General features: G+C 43.2%; 1 protein-coding gene across 1 annotated transcript; it reads right to left on the bottom strand.

The window, feature by feature from the left end:
- Window positions 1-251: 251 nt before the first annotated feature.
- On the bottom strand, window positions 252-24615 carry LOC146768768 (uncharacterized). Its single transcript, XM_085558538.1, has 2 exons — window positions 17821-24615; window positions 252-17268 (listed from the first exon to the last, which is right to left on the bottom strand). The coding sequence occupies exon 2, from the start codon at window positions 8553-8555 to the stop codon at window positions 7620-7622; it is 936 nt and encodes a 311-aa protein (XP_085414664.1). The 5' UTR covers window positions 8556-17268; window positions 17821-24615; the 3' UTR covers window positions 252-7619.
- Window positions 24616-25202: the final 587 nt, after the last annotated feature.

Here is a 25202-nt window from a genome sequence, read left to right as displayed (position 1 = left end):
CACTCAGACCACAATAACTAAAGCCCTTCTTGGATCTTAAGCACTGGAACCAGAAAAAAAATGGTCCAAAAGACCCAGTCCAGCACCATTGAATTTTGTGGTGTGGGCAGTCCAGCGCATAATAAAAATTCAGCAGCACCTTGCTTTAATGAACTAAATGGGGCAAAGCAGGTCTGGAAGGGCAGCAACCCCTTTTACAGACTGGTATAAGGGGCAGATAAATCTACCTCCTCTGCAGGACACAGGCTGGGGCTTTCTTCAGCCTGTGGTGCCAACTCCTTGTCCCTGAGGAGTGCACCCTCACTTCTTATGGACAGTGTGAGATGAGAGGAGATGAGTGACCTGTGATACTGTGGTGCATGGAGAGGACCCTCAGGAGGGAATATGGTGTCTCCTACATTAGCCTCCTTCAGAATTCTAATGATTTTTTACACATTATATTATATACAATACAGAATGACTGTATATTTTAAGCAAGACCCATCCTAACACTGGATACTGGTCTCTGCTGCAGATTCTTCTCTAGATTTACTCAAAAATTACTTGTATTGACTGTCTTCAAAGGAAACCTAGTCACCAAGTTGCTGCTTTGTATATAATCACTTTGCCTTCATCTATGGTTTGGCACCAGCTGCACCAGGAAAAGGCACATAATTACAGTTTGCTTCTAAGTTATTTGACCAGAAGTTCAAATTCCAAGTCCCAGAAATTACACATAGGTTATAAGTTAGAAAAAAAAAAATCAACTATTCTCTTAAGAAAATGGTGTTAAGCAAAACACTCCTAAGTCAAACCTATTGCAAGAAAACCACCTTAATATCTTAAAAAAAAAAAAAAAAAAAAAAAAAGCCAAAATAAAATGGACAGGAACTTAAGTTGTTATCTGGATATAAAATTAAGTTCTACTGTTTTCTTATTAGAGCTTATCAGTTCTTATTTTTATTGCGTGCATTGTTTACATATTGTGCTCTAGAAATATTTTATTGCATAAATGTTTGGCTTAAGGGAGGGAAGAAAGGGTGGGGAAAATCCCCAACAAATAATCCAGCATATTTAAGACTTCACTCTGTACATATTCTGCAAGGAAGATTCCAACAGTGTGGTTTACTATATGCCAGGTGCATTTGCTGCTTGGAAACAAAGCTCAGCTTTCCATAGCAACTTGGCTCTCTGTTGGAAATAAAAATCTTCAATGTGCCCATCACTTGTGCAGACACCAGCTCTTAGGGCAAGTGTAATAAATGCACAGGAAACCATGCTTTGGGGGTGAAGCCCACTAAATCTCCCATGCAGTGTCCTGAAGCAGTAGACTCATTGTGTGGGGGCTGAATGAGTTACGTACCATGAGCAGAGGAGCTGCCCTTGCTGTGCAGTGGTGGGGCTTGCAGCAAGAGCAGCCAGTGCTTTTCAAGGCACTTGGTGGGACGTGAAGGGGAAAGATGCTGTACCTGCTGCACTGCTGCTGTCCTGCATCTTCCATGGGCAGGACCACATTCTAACCTTCAGGTAGAAAAGGGCACATGAGGCCAAAACTTTGTGTTGAGTGCCAAACAAAAAGGTAAACCCCTTTGGCACTGCACTGCTGTGACTCCTGCACATGTGTTAACCCATAACACAGGAGCTCATGTGTGGCTCCATGTGCATACCTCCCACATACCTGTATAGAGTCTGCACACGGTGAAGGTGATTGTCCTCTGCAGTGTTTCAGGTGTCTCAACTCAAAGATGTGGCTGCATACTGGGTGCCATGCAAGGATCAATTAAATCTGAGCCCAGAACCGCCCCGGGTACCAGCACACACCTACCTGGGGGGCAGAGGCATAGAACCTCCAGCAGCCCTCTTTGTCCTTCTCCCTGTGTGCCCAGATATCTCCAGATTGACCCTGTTGCTTGGAACCCATTGATGGGAGCCACAGAGGAGCTGCAGTGCAAGCTGTTCCCACGTGATGATCCCTGTACCCCAATTCTGTCTCCCCCTCTCTTGCTGCAATGTTCCCGTACCACTCCGGGTGGGTAAATGGAAGGGCTCCTCTGATGCTCACCCAGCTCCTCCTGCTGTGCTTGGGAACGCTGTCTCCACCCCAAAAGGGCTCCCTCCAAGTGCACAAGTTCACTGCCTTCTTCCTTCCCTGTGTTCAGCTGTTAATATGCCTCCCTGTAGCATTGTGCAGCTTCCATGGGGGCTGATATGCAGATTGCTTTATTTTCTGTAAAGGCAGAAAAATACTGCAAAATATATTCACTGTGGGTTTTGGTGTGTGTGGCATGATGTTTATCAGCTCAATTATACTGCAGGAAAATGAATGGCAGGATTTTTCTCCTAGTCTTACATGGAGTTTAACAAGAAAAATCATGAAACTCTGTGTTACAATAAACTGTAACTGGGGTCTTCATACTTGCAGAAGTAAAGTGGGTTCTCTGGCCAAATTAAAGAAAGTGGAGAACTGCCAAGGGAAACATTTTTGTCCAGTTTAGTTTATCTGATGTTACCAGCATGCCGTTATACGTTCTCATAGAGAGTTATTTCCTCTGTTAAACACAGAAGCAAGAGCACGGATGGATAAACAATGTAGCAAACAAACACCAAGTGTTTAATCATTTTAGCTTACCATGGCGGGAAGCGGGGGTGGAGGGGGAAGGAGATAAAATTAAGCATTCCTCAAAGAGCCCAGCTACTGCTTTCTTTGTTGGAATTGTCTCCATCAGAGAAGGAAGCCTGAAGCACAGAACAAGTGGCTGTCCAGCAGCCAAAAGCTCTCTCCAAGCCCCAGTCTGTTGCAAAAGAGGAGACCTCTGAGTAAGGTCGTGGGGCGTGACTCAGGGTGACCCAGATCTCATGGCCTGGGAAATGCACAGCAGGAATCATACATCTTGCCTGCTTTGAGATGTCTCTGGAGCAGATGTTTGTGTCTGATCCGCTCACTCCAGGCTTTCCTCGTGACAAGCAGAAGGATGCAAATAAGGGCTTGGTTCATTTGACACTTATTTCAGGGGTCTTGTCTGGGATTAAGTGAATACACCCTGAATACATTATACATTGGTTAAAAAGAAACTATTCCATAGTAGATGTCTGTGTTATAAATATCAATATTTCATCAAAAGAGCCCATAGGCCACCACAAGTTTTCCTTTGGTGGTTGCCATCAGCCGTCATTGTTGGCCACTGGGATCTGTATGGCTTTGCACAGCCAACTGGCAAAGGGAAGGACAGGAAACAGAAACCTTCCTTTCTATGAATAAGATCCTAATCCTTCAAAGCAAATGAGTGAAGTTGCACTGCAACAAGGAGGAGTGACAAGGATTGTCTACCCAGATAATGCAATTTCACAGGTAGTTATCCCTTTAACCTTGAATCCCATAGTTGAAGTATTTAGATAATTCCTGTGCATCCCAGACCAGAAGCATCTGAGCAAATCAGAACTTACAGAAAAATTTCAGAGATAAAGTATATGGTACAGTAAATGTTGCTAATTACCACTATAAACCAGTCTTTAGTACAGCAGTTTTACTGAAGAGCTGTTCGTTAGGATAAATTTTTATACTGCCAAGATAACATACAAAGGACCAAAGGATCTTCCATAATGAAGGGCTAGAATATGTCTGTGTGGCTGAGACAGGGGTTTTGTGTGGTAGCACCCCATTATCTCCATACCCGGAAGATGAGGAACAGAGCTTTGGCTGAACATCCAGAACAAGTTCTGGGTTGTGAAATCTCTGTGTGAGGGAGCAGTGACAGCTCAGCTGACCTTCAGGTCTAGCTCAGGTAAGGCTGAATGGAGATGTCATTTCCTCACTGATAATCTGCAGGCCACTGGATCCTTTTTGCACATAAAAATGTAGTTCAACATGCTAAAATAGAGCTCCTGCCTATACCTTTTTCAGTTAAATTGTGCAGGGTGAGCCACAGCCTCTTCCAACAGGTTAAGAACTAGGACATTTACTGGTACAACAGCAAAAAAATGTGTTTGCTAACCCTTATGTACAACAAACACGTGTTGAGGGCAAAAACATGTTTTGCAGAAGGTACCAAGTAACTGCAAGGCTGAACAGAGAGCTGTAGAGCTGTCTCATTCCCTGCCAGCAATCCTGGGATGTCTTCCAAAATTACCTGTGGATTCTTCAGTTTAGTTCAGCTGGAGTTGAGAATCAGCAAGAGAAGTGTGTGTAAGCATCTATATATGTAGAAGCAAAAAAAGTGACATATTGAAAAGTGTATGTTGGTAGCCTACATGTAAGTCCAGGGGAACACCATAAACAATATACATATTTAAGCATGTATACATTTTCCAGTAGCTACTTGAGAGCCACAGTTTTAATTCATGGTTCTGAAAGTCTTGATTCAGAATTATGTCAATCAACACTGGATGTCCATCAGAAGCTGGTGCTTTGGATTTCATTATTATTACTGTTATCTCACAGTGGTATAGAGCAATATTTTATAGGACTTTCTGCACTAGATCCAGTCCAGACAAGCCATTAAGTGTATGTTACTTCAGGCATGTAGAAAGTAATTTTTACATCTTGATTTGAGGCAGAATACTTACGCTCTTTTGTGGTGTGGAGCTGTACCTCTAGATTCATGAGTGAGATTCAGATCCTAAACAAGAGGCAAGACATCAATGCCTTTGCAAAATTAAACCTCTCAGTCAAGTCCTGGATATTTTCCTCCAGATAATGCTCTAAACTAAAAATTGAGAAGAAAGAAACCAGAGAAATCTTGAATCTAGACGCAGTCTAATGAAATTTGAATCAGCAACAAATATTCCTATTTCATAAGAATGAAATAAGATAGGGAGAGTATGGCGAAATCAGCAGAAAGTATGTCTAATCCTAAACTGCTTAAAACTCATTAAAAAAGTAATGATTCAGTCACAAAAAAGCCTAGTCTAAGCAGTCTCTTCTTCTCTCTTTCACTAATTTCTAGAAATTAAGCTAGTATAAGCCCCTGCAGTATAAAAGGCTCTAAATCTCACAGGAATTCTTAGAGGTTTGCAATAGGCTGTGGTGGGACTTATCTGAATAGGACAAAAGGATAGGATAAACAGTAGATGGACATTTTTCCTAATGTGCTTGTAGGCATGTCCATGTACCACCTAAAACTGAGTCTCAAGAGATAGAACTAAGCCAACAGAGAAGCTATTCACAATTTCTGTGGAGATAGAGCATCTGGTCCCACGTGGAAACAGCTCATCCCCACACACCATGCTCCACCTGCCAGGTATGGTGTCACTTCAGCTCATCAGAGCTTATGTGGAGCTAGCAGAGGAGCATGGACTATCCTCTGCTTTAAATGTATTTGGACACTGCACAGTCAACTTCAGCAATTTATTTTATGGATCCAGCTCTGCAGAATTTCTCAGGACCAGGCCACCTGAGCTTGCTCAGCCTGCTCTGTCGTGCCCAGCACTTTGACTGCTTTCACCCATTGCCCTAAGAGTGACACAAGCAGAGGTAGCAGAAAGCCCAAATTGGGTCAGTTTTTGCTATTGTTTCTTCATCTGTGGGAAGTGTACAGAGGGCTGAGATTGGAATCAAAAGGTCTGCAGTGGGGGAAATACAAAAGTCTAAGGGATACAGAGTGGTTTGAAAGACTTCAAGTTTGTTTACATCCTCTCATTTTTCCTTTTTCCTTATTCTCTGGTACTTCAAGAGTACTGTAGCATGGAAACATCTTAAAGTGGAAAGGCTAGGCCAGTCATGGAAAGATAAACACTGAACAAAATTCTGGCATCAAATAAAGGTCTTCCTACCACAAGCAATACTAGCATGGTCAGGGTTAATGCCATGTGTGGGATTCAGACTTATGCAGTCTATTTTGAGTCAAAGGATATTTTGGCTTTCTGCAATTAAAAATGGAATTGATTGAATTTTTCATCAGCCCTGTTTATATTTACACATTCTTGTCTGGTTAAAATTTGGAAGTTTTGTGGGTCATTTGTGTTTGTCTCTGTGAGTGTGGCATATTTTAAAAAAAACCTGAAATGTCAACAATATCAAGGGAAGACAACAGTGACTGTCTGAGACTACTGTAAACACTCTCTTTACTACAAAGGAAGAATAGAAAGTTTGTATCTACTTTTATACATAGGATAATTTATGAAGTCTTTCAGGAATTCTGTACTGCTCTGACAATTTTCATTGCCATTGGGGGAAACAGCAAAGTTTGTTACATTGCTAAGAAATGCTTGTGCCTTAAGCATCTCCTGAAGAGTCATCTGCAGTTTCATTGTACATCACAGTGCTCCATTCTGCAGGTCACTTCAAGTCTAGTTCTGGTTTTAATGGGACTAATGGCAGTTTTAAATACTCTCTGTCAGAGCAAATGAATACAGCCCATTCATTTCAGTTGACAAAAGTTAAGTAAATGTAACATTTTCCTTCTGAAAATAAATGGAAATGTCTTTAAAAATTAGTCTAACATAGATATTTATATAATGAAAAAGATTGTTCCTTATGTTCTTCCAATTTGTATTCATTTTGGCTCCTTCAACAGCAGCTATTGGTGATGAAGTAGTTGAAAAAGAGCATAAGTCATCAAATCAGAGTTAAGTCATGTAGTACCATGACCCATATATTCCTATTAGGAAATTCCTGGGAATATAGGTTGGAAAAAGCATATAGATGATAATTATAAATAATAATAATAAAAAAACCCATGCAGCTCAACATGGAAAGACATCTATGAGTAACTGCTGCTGTACTTTTTCTCAAAATCCATCTGTTTATCATAAATTTTCATGTCTGTGCAAGCATATTAAGAGATATTGAGTGATGTGGTAGTTACTGGAATCATTACAAAACCAACAAACCTGAGGAGAAAGCCAGTTTTTCAACATTCTATTTACTATACAGCACAAGCCATAGAATTGAAGTGGTAAAATTTTGAAACTTCGCAGTTACAGTGAGTAAGCACTCTGTAAGAAAAGCACAGTTTTGCAGCAGGTTTCAATTATATCCATAGTGGATTTCAGGGCAGTTACATCAGCTCCTATATTCTGGGCAAATCAAGAGGCTGATTAGCATGGATGAATTGTGCAAATAGAAGCTTGTGCTTCTTCTTTCAGTTATTTCACCTCCATTTTCTTCTGTGAACACACAGATTTCTCAAGAAGCAGTCAATGTTTTCAAAATAGACCTGTAATGAACTGTAGGCAGGTTTTGCATGTTCAGTGATCAGGTTGCTGATGAAATTACCTTCCCTGAGATGCCAGGAATCTGTGATCATCTTGGCTGTTTATTTTGGTTTTCTGTTCAGAATCATGTTAAATTCTTGCCTTATGCAGGCACAATTTCTATTGCAGAAAAAAAGAAATACTAACAAAACAAACATTTTCAGTTCAATCACTAAGAGGCAGACTGTGCTGTTTGGAAGGTATGTTTTAAATGGGAGGAGGGGGAGACTTCACAGAAGATTATATGCTATTTGATGATATTTTAAAAGCAAACTGAGAATTGGAAAAAAATCCATAGGGTAAATATGGTCTCTGTAAGCTTTTAAAAACCCCGGTACAGAGTCCTGCTGGCCTTTAGGACTACAATTAAAACATCAGCAAGCCAAAGAATGTGATTAATTGCTTATGTAGACATAATTTTCCCACCTCCTTTCTAGGCCTCCTCTGTCTCAATAGCCATTCCTGAAAACCTCAGCAGTGACTGCCTGCACATCCCTGTAGACAATCAAGGAATCCCCCTGTGATGGCCTGAACACCCCAGTGATCTGTTTTGTCCTGCTGTTTGATCTGGGGAGCAAACTTCCTCTGAGGCAAGAGGCAAGGGAGGATGAAGAGGAGCTCCAAAAGAATGTACAGCCAGTGGGAAAAGGTGAATGCAGAGCAGGAGATATTTTAAGTAGATCTGAGTGGACTGGTGTGTGTGTGGCTGTGGTGGAGGGTGCCTGAGAAGATGGTGAGGTTGTCAAGCTGTCCAAGCTGGGAATTGTTGTTGACTTCACCAGTGCTAGCAGGTGCAGCACTGGAGGCTCACGTGGGTGCAGGAGCCATAAGATGCCTGCAAGGAGGAGGTGCAGCAGCCATAGGAAGCATCTTTGGCTGCACCCCCTTTGTCCTTGTCTTTCCCTTCTGCTCTCAGCAAACCTGGAGGTGAGGAGAAGACTGCAGGAGCTGCAGACAAAGGATGCAGCTGAGGTGGAGGCAGGCAGGGCAGTTTCTCCTGCCCACAGTGTCTGTCTATGGCCATGGGCCACACAGGCTCTGGAATCGACAGCGGCAGCAGCAGCTCTACTTCCAAATGTGGGAAGAGGTGAGTGGGATGAAGATTGTTTCCCTTTGGGTCCCAGGATTGGTGGACAGCACAGTCCTTGTGTCAGTACTATAAGGGCAAGGGGCTGGTGGATATACAGGGCCCTCAGTGGTAAAAGAGGCTGTGAAAAGAAGTTTTCTGGGATCTGGGATAGAGGGCTGGCTTTGCTGGGGCAGAAGGATAGGGGTGCTGTAACCCACAGAGCTATCAAAGGGGAGCATGCTGAAAGGGTTTCAGTCGATTGAGGACTACAGTGATCTGTCAAAAAGAAGGACAAATTCCCATCCTGTCGTTGCATGGTTGGCCAATGACTTCAGAAAAATTCAGTGCAATTTCCTTTCCAAAAGAAAATGTTGTTTTGAAGTAAGCCTGTGCATTTTACAGATGCGCAAATATACTGGCTGGCACAGCTCCTGTTCCAGAAGAAGAATATATTATTTCTTTTTGATAGGAGGTCAAAAAAAGAAGGGAATGGACTGAAACCAAATTCCAGTATATTTGTTATTTCCAAGCTCCTAATTCAGAAAAACAGTGTTGCACAACATTTTTTGCGATTTCATCCATGATTGTTCTCTGAGGGATCAACATTACAAGACACACTCATGTGGACAGCCTGGACAAATATCTCCTTAAAAATTCCATGAGGATGAAGAACAAGACTTTCTGGAAATCACTCAGTGCAAAACACTGTCCAAATTCCATTGGAAGAAAAAGACATGTACACAAATAAAACACAAGCAAAAACTTTCAGACTTCAATGGCAAATCTTGTTTTGCTTTTACCTCTGCTCTCATATAGGAAGATTCCTGTGCTCTTTGAAACTTTATAAGCGCCAATACTTCTTCCTCTTCCCTCTGCCCCCCTTGTGAAAGAAAAGCAAGTGCAGAGGCTGGAAGAGTACCTGGGTTATAGCAGTATGATGCAAAAGTTTACAAAAGAAACAAAAAAAAAGTGAAAACAGATTTTGTTGAACCTTCTGCTCTCAGAACCAGCTTGGGTAATTTTCTGGGACTTCCTTCCCAGACTAAATTTCTTAGTAACTCTTCAAATTCAAAAGCAAACTGTGGCTACAGGAGCACATCTGTCTCGGCAGTCACAGAATCACACATTGTTTTCCCTTCCAGCTTCACCAAGCACTCCTAAGTCACAAAGCTGAGGTAATTCCTTGAAGTTTTGCACAGTTCTGCCTGTGCATGCCTGGGACTTGAGGATGACAGCTGCAAAAAACCCACCAAAACCAAAATGGCTTGAGGCATCATTGTCATGCACTTCGGGTCATCTGTGTCCCACAGATCAAGGGTAGAAATGTCACCAAACCTAAACATTGCCCCTAGCCCCAGGTGAAGGGGAGGTTGGAAGCCTCACAAGTTGTGAGAAACAAACTACTGAGAGCCTGGGGCAGGACCTATACCTCTTCTGAGTAGCAATTCTCCACTGTAGTCACAAGCTGTCCTGAATTCACCTGCTTTTAAACCTACTGCAAAAATTATCTTTAAACAACAGCAGTTTTGGGGCAGTGTTTACAAGGAGCATTCACAAAATGTTAGAGCAGCAGTACCCAAAGGGAAATTTAGATTTGCTTTTCCTCCCAGGCGGCAGCTGCCAGCTATGCAGTGATGAACGTGCAAGGGTCCAACTCCTGTCGTCTTCTTCTGAGATTCCCGACATTTATCTTTTTGCCACCCAGTAAAAAACATGTTCAGCTTTGCCTCAGGCTGCCTCATTGTGTAATCTCAGACATGTTTATTCCCTCAGGCACAGCCCATATCAGCAGACCCAGTCTAGAGAACTATCACCTCAGGCACCAGAGACTACATCATGTTGTGCATCTGGTCCGCATGGTTCCATCCCTGCTAACACTGCTGATCTTCCTGTCAATCCACGCTGCTGGTGGGGGAAAACCCACCCCAGATGTGCATCCCTTGATCTGTAGCTGTGGAAATTGGGTTCCTCTGTGTCACATCAGAACCAAGTTTGTCTCATCCCAGCAAGCAGGAGGAATAGTTGTCTCTCTCCAAGACAAATACGGAAAGACTCTTAATTCATATTTGGCCTCAATAAAGGGAAAAGACTGAAAACTTACAATATTATGTATTTAATCTCAGGTCAACTTCACGGTTGCCAGCTTCTCCTGGGAATCCATCCTGAGCTACGGCTGCTTCAGTAGCTCCTTCTCATTCTAGATGCAGATGTGGCCTCATTTTCTGGAACAAGAATCAACCCTGTAAATGTTTACACTGCAATTAAGCCTAAGGACCCCTCCATTTCTCAGCATTTTCAAGGTGATCAGTAGTCAAAAGGCACCACTAAGTAGCCACTCCTATCTGTCAGCCTGCTCTCTGCCATACAAAAGTCAGTGATTTCTGCTTATATGCAGCAAAAAGAATCATTATTGTTTCTGACTCAGCTTGGAGTATTTTGTCATGTCTGATTTTGCTGGAGGCTCCAGCCCTTGACGCCAAGTTGTGTTATCACACAGCAAGAACAGCTAAATAGCCCCAGATGGCCTGGTTGATTCACATTAGCCTCCTAGGTTTTTAGCAGCACTGTCATATACCCTGTTACTCTTGGATAGTGCAGAGATGGCTTTCTCAAGCCAGATTTGTGAACAGTCTAGGTGGATGCTTCAGGGCTCTGCTCTGAGACTTGGAGCATGTTTAAAGTACTCTAGGTTTGAATAAATCATATCCCTGAGTACTATCATAATGGAATGTGGATGATACTCTTGCGGTTATCCACAACATCTTTGTGGAGATTTTGGGAAGAAAAACAAACAGCACCCTTCCAAATATTTTTAAATGTTACCTCTGACTCTAAGGAAGAAAAGTTTAAAGAGAAATTAGGCTGTCATGAGTTATTTGGACTAATAACCAGCAGCAGAATAAGTTAACTTCTAAAAATATTGTTTGGCTGAAACTTCTGTGTCTGGTTTGGGGGGGGGGGTGGTATTTACTGATCTGTGCAGTAATGCACACACTGTAAAGATCAAACATTCAGCAACTTGATAGGCAGGTTTAGCTCTAAGACAAAGTCATCACACAAATGTTGTCCTGCATTAACCAAGAGACATGGCATGGTTGGTACCAAGTGCTGTGGAGAAGCATCATCACCCATAATTTTTATGGTGGCTCATTTTAGTGCTAACAACTCCAGCTGTGGTCTCAGTCAAGATATTCTATCTGCAAAAGTTGAATTGAAAAGGTCTGCAGAGAATTCTTTGTATGGTGTAGTATAACAAATTTGCTAGATTTACTGAAGTGTTAGGTTTGGAATTTGCTATTCAAGCATTCCTTCAATGGGACGCAACAGATACTTGGACAACTTGTTTAAAAGAAAAATCTGGTCTCCGTAATGTGCAAGTGCTATGTCATATAAAGGCAAAATAGGAAGACACCATTCTTTTAGCTCAATTTTGGTCATTATGACTATATCCTGCCATTGATCTATATCTGGGTCTCTAAGCTGTGTCCATTAAAGGGCCTGAAAATGTTTCAATGGCAGGATATGGGCCTTTGTTCTTTCATGTTACGATCACAAGGAATTAGAATGGAATCTGGCTCCCAGGACTTTGAGCTGGCCTGCAGCTTTATGAGAGTGGCTTGCATCCCTCAATTAGAAAAGCCTTTGGAAAGCCAGGCTGCCATCTGATAGCTTCCAAGCTCTGACACTGCCAAGTACAAACTTTCTTGCTGTATGAGCACAACAGCCATTGTAGAGTGTCAGTGGTGGTTTGTCATTGATAGCAGGGTGTTCTCGGATCTGTCTGGCAACCTTCTTGATTCACCCCCATTAATGACGTTTTGATCCCTGATCAAACAGATGTTTGATTTCCCAAGTGCTTGCACACCACATTAGCCCTGTTTGCGCATGGTTGCCTGGAGAGCAGCGGAGAGGAGGGAGGGAGAGCTCTGACCGTGCTCATCTTTGAGTGTCCAAAGCTGCCTGGGGGCTTAGGACTGCTCAGAGTCTTTAAATTCCAAATCTCCTTGCCACATAACCCCGTAACCTCACATCTTCTGTGGCTATGGGCTGTGTAAGAGAGGGGTAGCCACACTCTTGGTGGCCCAAAGGAAAGCTCTTTCTCTCCAGTGTCATAGCCAGCACCTTCCAGTGTCAGGAAAGGTTCAGCTGGAAACATTTCAACCCCCAAGCATGTGGGATATGTTTGTCACAGCCAGAGAGCATAGTGTCAGCTCAGTAAAACAAGATTTGTTCTGATGCCATAAATGTCTCTGTAGAAGTAAATTTTAGCAATAATGGGCCAAAGAAAGGTGCCAACCTTGCAGTCAGTGATCAAAACTACTTCCACTCACTTCCATTCACAACCCATTTCATGTTTTGCATTTAATGCCAACCAGAAACCCATTAAAGCTCTCACAGTATTGACCAGGAATACTATCTTGATATTTAGGCCATTTTTAGGCCATTTTTCTAAATAATTTCTTTGCAGAAATTAATTTTCATCTAGAACACTCTTGTGAAAATTATTTAGGAATTGATTTTGTACTGAAAAAAAAATGTCCTCTATAACTTTGCAGTCCTTGGGGGTAATTTAATATTGAATGCTGTTAATAGATTAAGCTGAAAAGAAGTGCCCTTTTTTAAATTAATATCAGGAATTTAAATTAAGATTTTATTCATACAGAACAAATGGAAGGTTGCAAGACTGGTTTTTTAATATATATTATCCTATTGAAAAGTTAATGATACCCTTCTCAGCCATTCCAGAAGTCAGTTTTACAATTAGATACTTGTTAGTGAAAGGAGGATAATTTTAATGATGATTTTATGGACAAATATTTTCTAATCTCAGAAAATTTGCAACTTACTCCTGAAAATTTTTTCTCATTTATGTATGATATTAACAGATGTGAAGAACATCACAGTAAATGAGTACTCAGAGCAAAAGGTCTTTAATGATAACATTATGTGATGTGATGTTCCAGTGTTTCCTCAAATGCACTTGGATTCCAGATAATGTATGACTGACTAGCCTAAAAACTCCTAAATAACCAGTACTAACATATTGTTCATGTACAACTGCTAATGTACCTATTTTTAAGCCTTTTGTCCTTTAAAACAATATTAAAGTGAGAAGGTTGTGGTATAACTCTTTCAAAATAAAGCATATTATTTCACTGTCAGTGGCAACCTTTGCATGCCACAGTCAATGTCAGACAGATAGAGGTAACGTGCAGTCTGCAACATGTGGAAAGCAACTTCAAAACTTCCTTCTTTGCCAGGTACAAGGCCCAAAATCATTGAAAGGGGCCATGAGCAGGGCCTACCAGGAGCTCAGGTGGGTTCACTATTTGCTCAACTCTTACACGTTCATTTCTGGCATCCCCAGGTCCCTGGTTACTGCATTGTTCATGTTCATACTGTTTAGTTTTCTTTTGCTCTTTCTTTTGATCAGGTTGGAAGGAAGGACTTGCTGTCCCCAGGCCCGAAGGCAGCGAGCCCGGAGCAGCACAGGTGTGGAGCTGTAGGTTGCCTGGGAGCTTTGCAAGCTGTAAACCCATGGCATATCCTCCACCTTACCCCTTTCAATCCTTTCCCTCCTGTGTCATTGAAGGAACCTGCAAGGTGAGCAGAAACATTTTGAAATTTGAACATGAAGAGGCATTTAAGGGGTTCAGGAGAGGACACAAGCTTGATCAGTAAAACACCATCACACTGAGCTTCTTCCCATTGCAAATCTCCTGAAGCAAGTGAAGATGCAAAATGGTGCCTCCTGATGGCTCCAGCCATCCCTGTGTAGGAAAACTGTTCTGAATTCAGTTTCCACAAGAGAGATTTCTTTTTCTTTTATTTGGATAGTGGTTAAAAACAATATTTGAGTTTTATATTCTTCCTGCCTGAAAAAATACCTCCCGTGCATGTCCCAGACTGCTGCTGCTGTACGGTGGAGAAGCAAAATGCAGGCTTTTGTTTTGGACTGCTTACTGGTTTGGAGGCATTTCATGCCTCATCATTAGCTGATGCTGGGATTCAGAGCTCTCCTATGTTGTGTACACTATTAACCAGCCAGCAATTTCGAAAATATTTTTATTGCTGCTAATTACCCTTCGGGGAGACTCTAAAACAGAGTTCTTATGGCAATGTCAGAGCTGTCCATGACTGGAGGAAAAATATGAGAATGATTAGCCACATTTGCTAACCAGAGCACCACAGAGATTGTCTCTCTGTTCCTGTGCCTGACTTGTGCCAAGCAGCTTGGGAGATGTTTACAGCTCCCCTTCTCACAGCTATTCGGAACAGTGGGAGGGAAAAGAGCCATAGTTCATTAAATGTGTTTCTGTTTCTGAAAAAAGCACTTTATCCAACCTTCCACCAGTGGACTAAAGATTCAGTTTAAAATAACTACAGCCTAACTGCAATGGCTTGATCTAAGGCAGCTGAGGGATTTGGTGGGGTGCTGTAGAGAGATATTGTCCATGCAGTCCTGAGTCCATCCAGATTTACTCCTGATGTCTGTGTCTGCCATATCAGCCATGATATCCGTGTGAGTGCAGTGCTGGGGAAGGAGTTCCTGTGGCTATCTGGGGCACTTCAAGAGCTGTAGCTCTGTTCTGACCTGGGCTGCCCTGCCAGGGCTAGGTCCACATGGAACCAAAAAACAGCTCTCCCTTTGCTCCTTTACCTCTGACCATATGGGATGCCTCCCTTTCTTTAGTGCCAGTATCAATGTTTGTAACTACACAGCTGGAATGTGGCAGGAGATGTGTGAAAGAAGAGCATTCAAATGGCTGGGGACTGGGGAAGGCATTAAGATGCCTCCTTTTGTCACCGTATAGATTTTATACAGAGAGAGAGAGAGAGAGAGAGAGGTTATAGCAGAAGTGCATCATGAAGTCACACCATGGTGTGCTTAAGCCACACACCTGGCCCCACATCTGAAGAAAAGGTGGTGGCACATGGTTCTCAGAGTCTGTGTGACTCTGTGATAAACTGCAGCAAAGAGCCAGCACTGAACCCTGCTGCAGCAAAGAAAGGGCTTATTTGTGTTCAGGAGGAAGAGGAAACAATGAATTACACTCAAAAAAGGAAAGAGAAGTGAATAAAGACATTAGCATAACTCCTTCTAGGGGACCAAGAAAAGGAGAGATGAAAAGTAAACCCACTGAGACAAAATAGTCACATCTCAACATCCATAGAGAGCCTTACGAGAGCAGGGCTGCCCAACATTGCTGAAAAATGTCAGTGGGCAGCACAAGGCTGGGGAATATGCCTTATCTATGCCCTGCTGCCACTCCTGCCCCCCTGAGTTAGCTGCCTGCTCCTCATTGCCCTCAGCATCCCTCAAATGCAGATGCAAGTGCAAATTGCTCCCTTCATGCTTCTCCTTGGCTGCCACACAGACAATGAAGACACCAAATGCTGCTCCCTGCCTCCACCCATGGAAACCTGGATCTGCTCTGGGCCCAGCACAGGGAGGTTAAAGGATGGTGAGTCACCATCAAGAGTGGTGTGAATAGCACCTCATTTTGTGGATTTGAACATTGCAGGGCAAATTAAGGATAAAACACTTTCTCTAAGCTTAAAATTACATACTTTTGCAGGACTTGAGTCACACTTGACCTATTTTAAAACACTCTTAGAATGCTTAGTTTTGTTTTTCAGGAATAATAAGTAAGATGGGACAAATTAAAAGCTGTGGTCCAAGCAGCACTGAGCTTGTGTGAGGGTCAACAGAAGACTACACTGTTTTTCAGTTTGGCTCATCCTCCCGTAGGAGACTTTTGGAAACTATCTTGTACTGAAATACTCTTTGTGCTTGGGGTTTTCCTTACACAACTAGAAAAGCCAAGATCTGGTAGAACCCTGCCAGACTGAATTGCAAAGTGGAGTGAAAAGCAACAAAAGTCTTATATATAAAAACCTTTCTATCCCAGGGGATCTTGAACCTCTCTTTCAGGAGCCAAAAATTTTTCATACAGAACCCTTCCTGGAAAGATTTGCATGCTTCCTCTGATGTGATCATGCAAAGAAACTTTGTCAGTAACCACAGAAACTGAAAATCAAAATGAATCTGCTGAGCCTGAGCTCTGTTTCTGTCGGGAACACCTTTTGTTAGGTCTGGATGCCTGCTCCTTCTTCACCTGTGCCGTGCTAAACTGCCATTAGCACTGATCCACGAGGAAAGAGCTATCCAGTAGCTGCCTGGTTTAATTATTTATGTCAATTCAGGGTTGGAATCCATCTCACTGGTATGTTACCCAGCCCCCCTGATATCTGTCTCTTCTTGAGATTTGGGGCAGCAACCTCTGAGGTCCAGAACAGTGAGCAGCTATATTTATAAATAACAAAGTCAAATTACTGACATCCCTAAAGCACACTTGGCTATGTGGGTGAGCAGCAATGTTTCCCACGAGTGCTGCCACTGCTGCCAGCTGGAAATGGGCAGGAGGTGTGGGGTTGGTGGCGTGCCTCTAGGGTGTGCCTGCTGCTGGGATGGATACTGAAACCAGCTGCCAGGAGCCCAGGGAGCCATGTGGTAGGTGAGGCTGGTGCCACAGCAGCACAGGAGGCAGGGCTGACCACACAGAGACAAAACTGAAGGTGCTGCTGAGGTGGAAGGACACATGCACACAACACATGCACATGTCTCCTGCTGGCCATGTCACACTGAAGAGACCACCAGTGGACCTTCTGGGGTGTAGGGGCTCCATGAAACTTTGTGGACCAGTGAGAGAAGAGCTGGGGGGGGTCAGTCAAGAAAACACAGCCTGATGCCTTTTTCATTTTAACCCATGTTCCTCTTTGCCCTTCCCCCAGAACGTGAGTCTCATAAATAACCCACTCAGAGAGCTTTCTTTCTCTTGACAGGCTCCTAGGCCTTAGGTTTGAAGCCACAAAATATTTCTAAGCAATGACAAATGAAAGGAAAGCAGGTATCTGCTGCTAGCACTTGCCTTTTCATGACAAGCTGTCCCAGCACAAGAGGTAACATGAATTGTGAAGTTGTTGAAGGCAGGACCTTCCTCTGTTCACATGTACTTTTCTAGACTCTGTAAAGAACAATGACAGAGATGTTAAAAGAAATTAATTTAAAAGATTGCCAGGAGGCAATTGCACACAAGCTTCTCTCATGACAAGCCTTAGCTGAGATTATTGATTTATCATTTGTGCACTACACACCTTGACATTTCAAAGGCTGGGACATTTTTTTGCAATAATGCCAAAACATGAGCAAATAAATTAAATATCCACAAGCAGAAGTACTGTATGGGAGGTTCAGTCTCAGGAACAGCTCTACTTTTGGGTCCTGCCCAGCCTGGTCCACTAGACCAGGGTGCCCTGTGGGATAACCTCACTCAGAGAAAATTATGAATTGTGACAAGGCCATTGCCATCTTCACAGCATGAGGATGAAAGCTGAAATCCTGACTTTAGACAACATTTCACAACAGTCAGCAAAATCAGACAAAGTTCCCTTTGACTTCCACAAGGGCAGGATCAGTCCCAGAGGACAGCATAGCTTGCTTGGCCAAAGGCTTACGGTATTTAATCCCACGCTTTCCAGAGAGGAGAGCCACATAAACCCCCACTTACATCACTTACATCACTTAGTGCTCTGAGGCTGCTTCGAGAAAACATCTGCTGAAGAAAGCATGGGAAGAGGGATGGGACAAAGTGGGCCTGATTTAGGTACTGAGGCTACTCATGAGTTTCAGGTGACCACTAAAGCAGTAAGTGCCAAAGTGTCCCACACAGCTAAAGGTGATTTTGCAGGTGGGTGCACACAGAGCACCTGCCAGACAGGGAGCATGATTGTGTGAAGTGAGGCCATGGGTGCTGGCCCTACCCTGCAGCTGTGGTGATGGCTGAGCAACACCTGGTCCTGGGCAGTCCTCTGTTCCTAAATAATCTCTTTTGTGACAGAACAGTAGGTAGGCAGCAGCTGAGAAGTGTTTTTGTGGGTTCCTGGCTCAGCATCGAGGCAGGCAGTTAGAGGAGGTAGTGAAGGTATTTGGATTCCCAAGCCCTTTCATTCTGAAATTCTGGCCATAGCAAAGCTGGTGGGAGTGCCACCACTGCCTTCCACCAAACCATGATTTCACCCCATGGGTATTAGTTTTTCCTCTCCTCCCAAGACCAGTGCAGATATTAGAAAACCACATTTATCAGGGTGTTGCAAATAAATACTCATTGTCACAAATCTGGTTTCTTTGTCAAGAGGGGCCCAATGAGCCTAAGAGAACAGGTTGAAGAGCAGCAAGGATACAATACAACAAAGCACAAATAACACAAGAAAATACTAAGAAAAGCAGATTCAGTCCTTAGGAGGAAATAACATTGTGTTCTGCAAAAATAATCAGCTGACACATGCAGCATAAAGCACTCTATGAACTTTGTTTTCCTACAGTTATAAGCAGTGTCTTCCTGTGGTACTCTGCACACAGCCTTTCTCTGCTCAAGAAGCAGGCAAATCAGATGAGATGGTTCATGATAAACATGAGAGAGAGAGAAGCCTTCCCTGACAAAAGATCATTCTTTTGCTGAACTAAGCCTAAACACAAACCAAGCCTGAGGTGATAAAACGAGAGGAATGTGGTGTGGGACATGGGACCAGTGGGATAGAGATGCTTCTCTTACCTTTGGGATTTCTCCAGCCTAGACCAGAACATGCACCAGGTCCAACTTTCATGTCAGCAGAAGGAAAACACTTATATTGACTAAAACGTCTGGTTTTTACATCCATGTGGTGCCATGTTTTTACATCCATGTGGCACCAATTCACCTGGTCATTGAAGGGGATCAAGTGATGGTGCCACATACATGACACACACTGATCACAAAGCACTTTCTACAGGTGACTCAGGCTGATCCCTTGAGTTTTATCTGTTTTAAGGCAGGATGGTTATGAATGTTTGGCACTTAGGAAGTGTCCTTTCAAATCCATATTTTTTATGTTATCATCAGTTTTGTTTCCCTTTTTGGTTTCATTTATACTTGCTACAGCATCTTTTCTTTTTTTTATCATGTCCAACAGAAACAGGCAGCACTCTAGGTAGCAACAAGATGCTGTTAGAGAGCAGCCATGTTAAATGTGCAACATTCCCTAAGTGGCACTTTTTTATTGTAGCACAGAGGAAATGACCTACATTTCATATTTTCTTAAAAAGGGTTCAAACTTGAAGTCTGCCAAAATGACCCAAAACCCAGGAGAATGTAGGGGAACACAGTCCATGGCAGTTGCCAACCCACAGGTATGGAGGGAATTTGGCTCAGTATTGCATCTGGTAACACGTCCTGATGACTAAACTTTTTCACAGGAGAGAAATTCTTCCTGGTAAAATCTGCTGAAGATTAATGGCTTCTCTCGAGGCAACTGCTGAAGACACAAATGTATTACACACTGCAGTCAAATATGACCTTCTTATTTTCATAGTTCCTTTCATAGTTGATGTGCATATGAAAATATGGAGGTACACTGAGGGCTCCCACCTGACCATCCCTGAGGACCTTGCACAGACCAAAACTCAGCACTGATCCTTTGGCAGGGCTGCAGCTTTCTGCAACAACCCTGAAGGAAACCAGCTTAATGGGTCACTGGCATGTGGGTAACATGGAGTCTTTGCTCCTGTCAACACTAACTTCTAATCCAGAGGGAAGCTCCTGTGTGGAATCAATTAGGCTCTTGGAACTGGTTTGAACCTACATGTTCCATGGAGGTATTATCTCTGCTTGGAGTCAATGCCAGAGTTTGATGATGGGAGGGCAGCATTTCAGAGAGTTAGGCTGTGAAATTTGCTCTGATTTTCAATATCTACAATGAACAGGAGACATGAGCCATGAGCTGGGAAAACATCTCCAACACCATCAGACATGTGAAGTGCAGAGGCCAGGGTAAGAGAGTCACACTGCAGCACGTCCCATCTGATGCTATCAGGAGCATACCTCAAGCACAGCTGATGTGCTGCTCCAGCAGAGCAAGCTGGAGGTCCTCAGAAGGGTTTCTCTCATGCAAGATTGCATGGGGCAGCTCCCTAGAGAGTTGTCCTACCATCAGCTACTTGGAAAGAAAGTTTTGCTGATGTAAAAGCTCAAAGGAGAAAAGCAGGACTGTCACCTACTGATTCTTATCCAAAACAGCAAAATCCTGCTGGTCTAGCACAGTACAGCATATTTTGTGACTGTGAAAAATCATGCCAACAGCACCATGGGCTTGAGCAAGTGGGATCCCTTGAGGGCTGTCCCAGGACAGCATCACACACAACCTCATCACAGCAGAAAGAGGGAATATAATGTGAGCAACCTGTAATCTCTGGGGTGTCACTCATGCAGCCTGGCTCCACCAGTCATACCCCTAATAGGACTCCAGCCTTTTCTCATTTCCAAAGGAAATCAGGAGAAATATTTAAAACCTTTTTTTTTTTTTTTTTTTTGGAGGTTGTTGGTACGTTTTGAAACTGGGACATTTTTGGAAAATGGGACTCCTAGCTCACACAGGTGGAAAACCCTTATTCTGCAGCACTGCAGCCTAGGTCACACTGCACTGTGGGTCCTTTCTGCAGGTGATGGTCCTGAGTGGATGGGTGCTTATAAAGGGTTCCTGAAAGACACTGAGAAAAGACTGGCTATTGTTCATGGAAGTAAATAAATGCAGGGAACCCACTCTGACAAGACAATTGTTTAGAAGTTAGACAACATACAGTTTGTATTTCTGGCTGCTTATCCTCTTATCCTGCTTATCCTGTGTGAATCCTTATATCCTGTGGGCATTTTTTTTTTTTTTTTTGCATGGATTACTACATCTTGCTTGTTTTGACTGTCAGTTGGAATAAGTATGCCACTGGCAAACAGTGTTATAGAGAACATATCCAAACAGAGTGCATCTGTTATAGAGTGCATATCCAAACAACTGGCCTTCACACAGAGTCATGCTAAATGCTCTCTGTGTGCATTCTTCAGTCAGGGGTCCCCTGAGACCCAGATCTATGACAAAGTACAGTGATACTAGAGAAACAGTCAGACAGCCCTATACTCACTTCTATGGTTAATCAGCTTTAGTAGTTCTCCCTATTGTTTCAGTATCTATAAGCACATGAATGTGGATATATTGGAGAAAATGGGAAAGGCCTGTTCTCAACTGTAATATTTTCAGTATTTTTTCTAATAACAAGAACAACTGGATCATATTTTGCAATCTGAACTTTAATATTTTATTTTCTTAAGATGAGGCTGCCAGAATGTTGCACTTATGCAAAAGCATAAAATTACTGTGTTTTTCTGCATCAGCACCACAGAAAAGAAGTCAAGCTAACTAAACCCATCCAAAGACTGAAACTTTCTACACCACATGTCAGTCAAGAGATCCCACAGGAGCAATACTGAGCCTCTTCCATGGAGTTTTCTAGTGACAAACTTGCTAGTTTAGATTTCTATTTCTCAATATTTTCTGAAAGAAAAATGTGCCAAAATAGTACTTTGGCTGAGCTCCTCCATCCCAGTGGCTGAGTGAATGTGCAGAGGCAGCACCTCTCCTGCCAGGCAGCAGCTCAGTGCCTCTCACATGAGCTCAGGGGATTCTTGGAAACTCTGTGTCCCCACAGCCAGGAAGCAGACAGTGCTGGGACATTGTGTAAATCTTCCTGTAACTCACTGAAGGCTTCTTCAAGGTCCCAAACAAGGGGAGAGGAGCCTTCCTCAGCTGACTAAGCATTCATTCATGTTCATCTGAGAGGCAGGTGATCCTTCCTTAGCCCTCACACATCCTCTCTTCCAGTGATACTCCTCCGGCAGATTCCAGCTTAGAGAAAATATCTCAAGGACTGACTGCTGCTTTCAGGATGCACCATGAAGTTCTGGTCAAACAAAAACATTCACTTAACATTTGAAAAAGGCAATGAATTTCAACCAGATTAGAGCCTTGTCTGCAGACCTTTTCCCATCCATACAATCTCCTGCCTTGTGTCTCTGCTGGGAGGGAAGCTCAGGAAGACAGAGTGCTCTCAGTGCCAGTGAAAGGTGTGAAGTATTGTGTGTTTTTCACATAAGTCTGAGACTCACCAATATTACAATCAGAGTCCATCTGAGGAGGACAGCTCTCCAGCTTAGCCCCAAAGACAGTGACATTGCTGACACAAAGTTGTGGCTCCTTCATCCAGCTCCTGCATGCTGGTAAACAAAACCTCATGAAAAATAAAGGGCTGCAAATGCTTTGTTACAGAAGCTTGGCTCTGTCCCTGGGTAGGATTGCATTCCAGGTCAGTTCAGCTAACAAGGTGTGTGTACCACACCTGCACAGGAAAGCAGCAGGAAGACCCCAGTTACAGTGGTCCCTACACAGATTTCCCTGAGGATGACTGCTTTTCTCTTACAAACACCAGATGTGTCTCTGTCACTGGGACCTTAAAATCTTGCATCTTATCAAGTCCAGTATGGTGTATGTGAGGACAATTTTGCAATATACTTCTAACTTTTTTCAGAACTACTGAAGGAGCTTTTGGCAAACAAAGCTAATTTCTGGTGCACAAACTGGACAACTATTACTCTACCCCACAGAGAAGCTTTCTTGGGCCAGGGGCTGATTTGATCAAGGAGAGGTGGTGCTCATCCCAGAGGAGCTGTGGGCCTGGCTTCAGTCAATGCTCAGCTCTGCAGGCTTTACTCTCCTTCTGATGGAGGCTTTGAATCTTCTTGAAGGAACTGGAATTAGCTCATAAAAGCACCAACTGTGGGGACTCACTCCCTCCCACCTTTGGTGTCTGGCTATAAAGCAGCTGCTGGGGGCTGCACTGTGAGACCTCACACTATTCCTCACCCTTTGCATCAAAAGGAGACAGAAAAACACAAACACATCTTTGGGTCCAGGAGGTACCACCTGCAGCTCAGAAGAGAGCCAGGGTGGGTGTGATACAGGGTGAAAGCAATCAGTGTAGCTCAAATCTGCCTAGCAAGGGGCAAGTAGCAAGCAGATGGGTCCCCAGCTCTCTTTTATTTAGCAGCATAGAAATACTCTGTGTCAGGGCTGGAAACAAGGTGGCGAAAGGGAATGAGGGGTTCCCATGCCAGACCAATTTTCCAAATCATGAGTCATTTCTAGTATGCTTTGGTGCTTGATCTTTTTCCAGCTAGTATTGAAAAGAAGACAGTTGGCATCCAATGGGGGAAAGAACAAAACGCCCAGAAGAATCAGGCTTCCATTGGCAACTTTTTCAGAAGCCTTGAGCAGTTTCTTTTTGGCTTGCTCCTAACTTTATCTTTCCCAAGATAGGGTATGGTGTCTGTAGGGGCCAGCTGCAACGCCAGCCAGCTGTGGTGGCTGCAGCACTGTGGCCTCCTCTGCAGGGAGCTGAGCAACAGAGCTCAGAAGCTGCCCCTGTGCCAAAGAGCTCCCTGTCTGAGATGGGTACAACACTGCTAGGTAACAGCAGAAGGACAAACAGAACTTTATATTCAACAGAAGCACTCTGTGAACCTTGCAACTTTTAAGTCTGCACTTTGTCTCCACCGAAAGAAAAATTCCCGTGTATGCTGCTGGAGACTTGGATGTACTTGGAACACTTGTCCAGCAGTAAGAGACTCCAGTGACAAGTCTGTCACATACAGGATAAATCAAAAATTTAAAAATAAATACAAGGATGAAGTAGTTTTCTCTCTGGCCATGAGGTAGCACCATTGAGCTATTCACAGCTAAACCCAAAGCTGACCTGCCTCAATTTTACAAGCAGTGTTTCTGCAGACACAAGTTGCCTGTCATTTTACATTGACCATCTCAAGAGATTAGGTTTACCACTGTGCTAATTTAGTGATGAGTCAGGCCATGCCAACCTCTCTTGGCCATTTCCTCCCTCTATGACCTTTCCAACTCCTTACATGAAAATCAGCATTTTCAATAAAGACCATGCTCATATCATGTCTTCACCAAGATGTCTTGGGGCCCCTGGTGAGTGCTGGTGCGTGCAGACTCTGCCAGGCTCTCAGCTGACCAGGGCTGTCCTCAGCCAGCCCCACCACACAGCTGCCCTGGGATGAGCAGAGAGAGCGGGACAGGCTCAGACTGCAAACTGCAAAGTAGGAGTTCCAAAAAATATTTACAGGTTTGAGTGGGGAGCTCTATTTGAGCTCCTAGTGGTGTTTTTTTTATGTTAAGTACATTAAAAGATAGATAGAAACAGACAAGTCAAATCTATTCTTGGACACCAAAATTTGATTATATTACCCACCTCTTGAAGACATTGAAGACATTGAAGAAGAGTGGACTTTGCTGCCAGACGTTGTCTGGAAAACATCAGATCACAGCCTACAGTACATCCACTTCCCTCCAAGCTCTCTGCATTATTTTTATGTACCTTTGCCAAGGAAATTCAGAACAGAGTGAAAAAATACAGCTTGCAGGGATGCCTTACTGGCCCCCTGCAAGCCCATTGCTCTGAACAACATATTTCCTACAGCAAAACTGATCTCAGGGAAAAGAATAGAAAAAGAAAGATTATCTTATGAAAAGCTATTTCTATCTGCAGCTGCACGGTTGATGGGACGTACTCAATGGCAATCAAGGACTAACTACCCTTAGCCTTTCAAGGAGGCTGCATGAACATCAGATTAAATTCTTCAGCTCCAAATGGCATTTACATCAGGAAAAGGGAATCATGCTTTCCAGAGCTTCTAGGGACACAGACTGTGCTGACATCCAATGACACTTCCCTGTGCAACATTGCCAGGGGCAAATACAAGAATTGCCCAATATTTGCTAATGATGTATCTGATACACAAACTTTTTTTTTTTTTTTAGTGATTGATTTGGTTGCAGCAAGAAAGTATTGTGCTTTTGAGGAATACAGCAGGACTTCCCATGACAATGGAAAATTGCTGGCAGGTGTACACTGGTAACTTGGAAGAAACATGTCAGCCCCCTTGATGGAGGCAGGGCAGAGAGGGGAAAATGTTACAAGAGAAACATGGAGTAAGTGGGATATTTTACCCAGCCTACCCAC

Source organism: Lonchura striata, chromosome 1 (genome assembly GCF_050655825.1).
Source record: "Lonchura striata isolate lonStrDom1 chromosome 1, ASM5065582v1, whole genome shotgun sequence".
NCBI lineage: Eukaryota > Metazoa > Chordata > Aves > Passeriformes > Estrildidae > Lonchura > Lonchura striata.
Note: the sequence above shows the minus strand (reverse complement) of the source record. Positions and strands in the feature narration are given on the sequence as shown.

Bases quoted from the DNA above. Each gene is read 5' to 3' on its own strand.
- LOC146768768 (XM_085558538.1), bottom strand. From the start codon at position 8,555: ATGCAACGACAGGATGGGAATTTGTCCTTCTTTTTGACAGATCACTGT.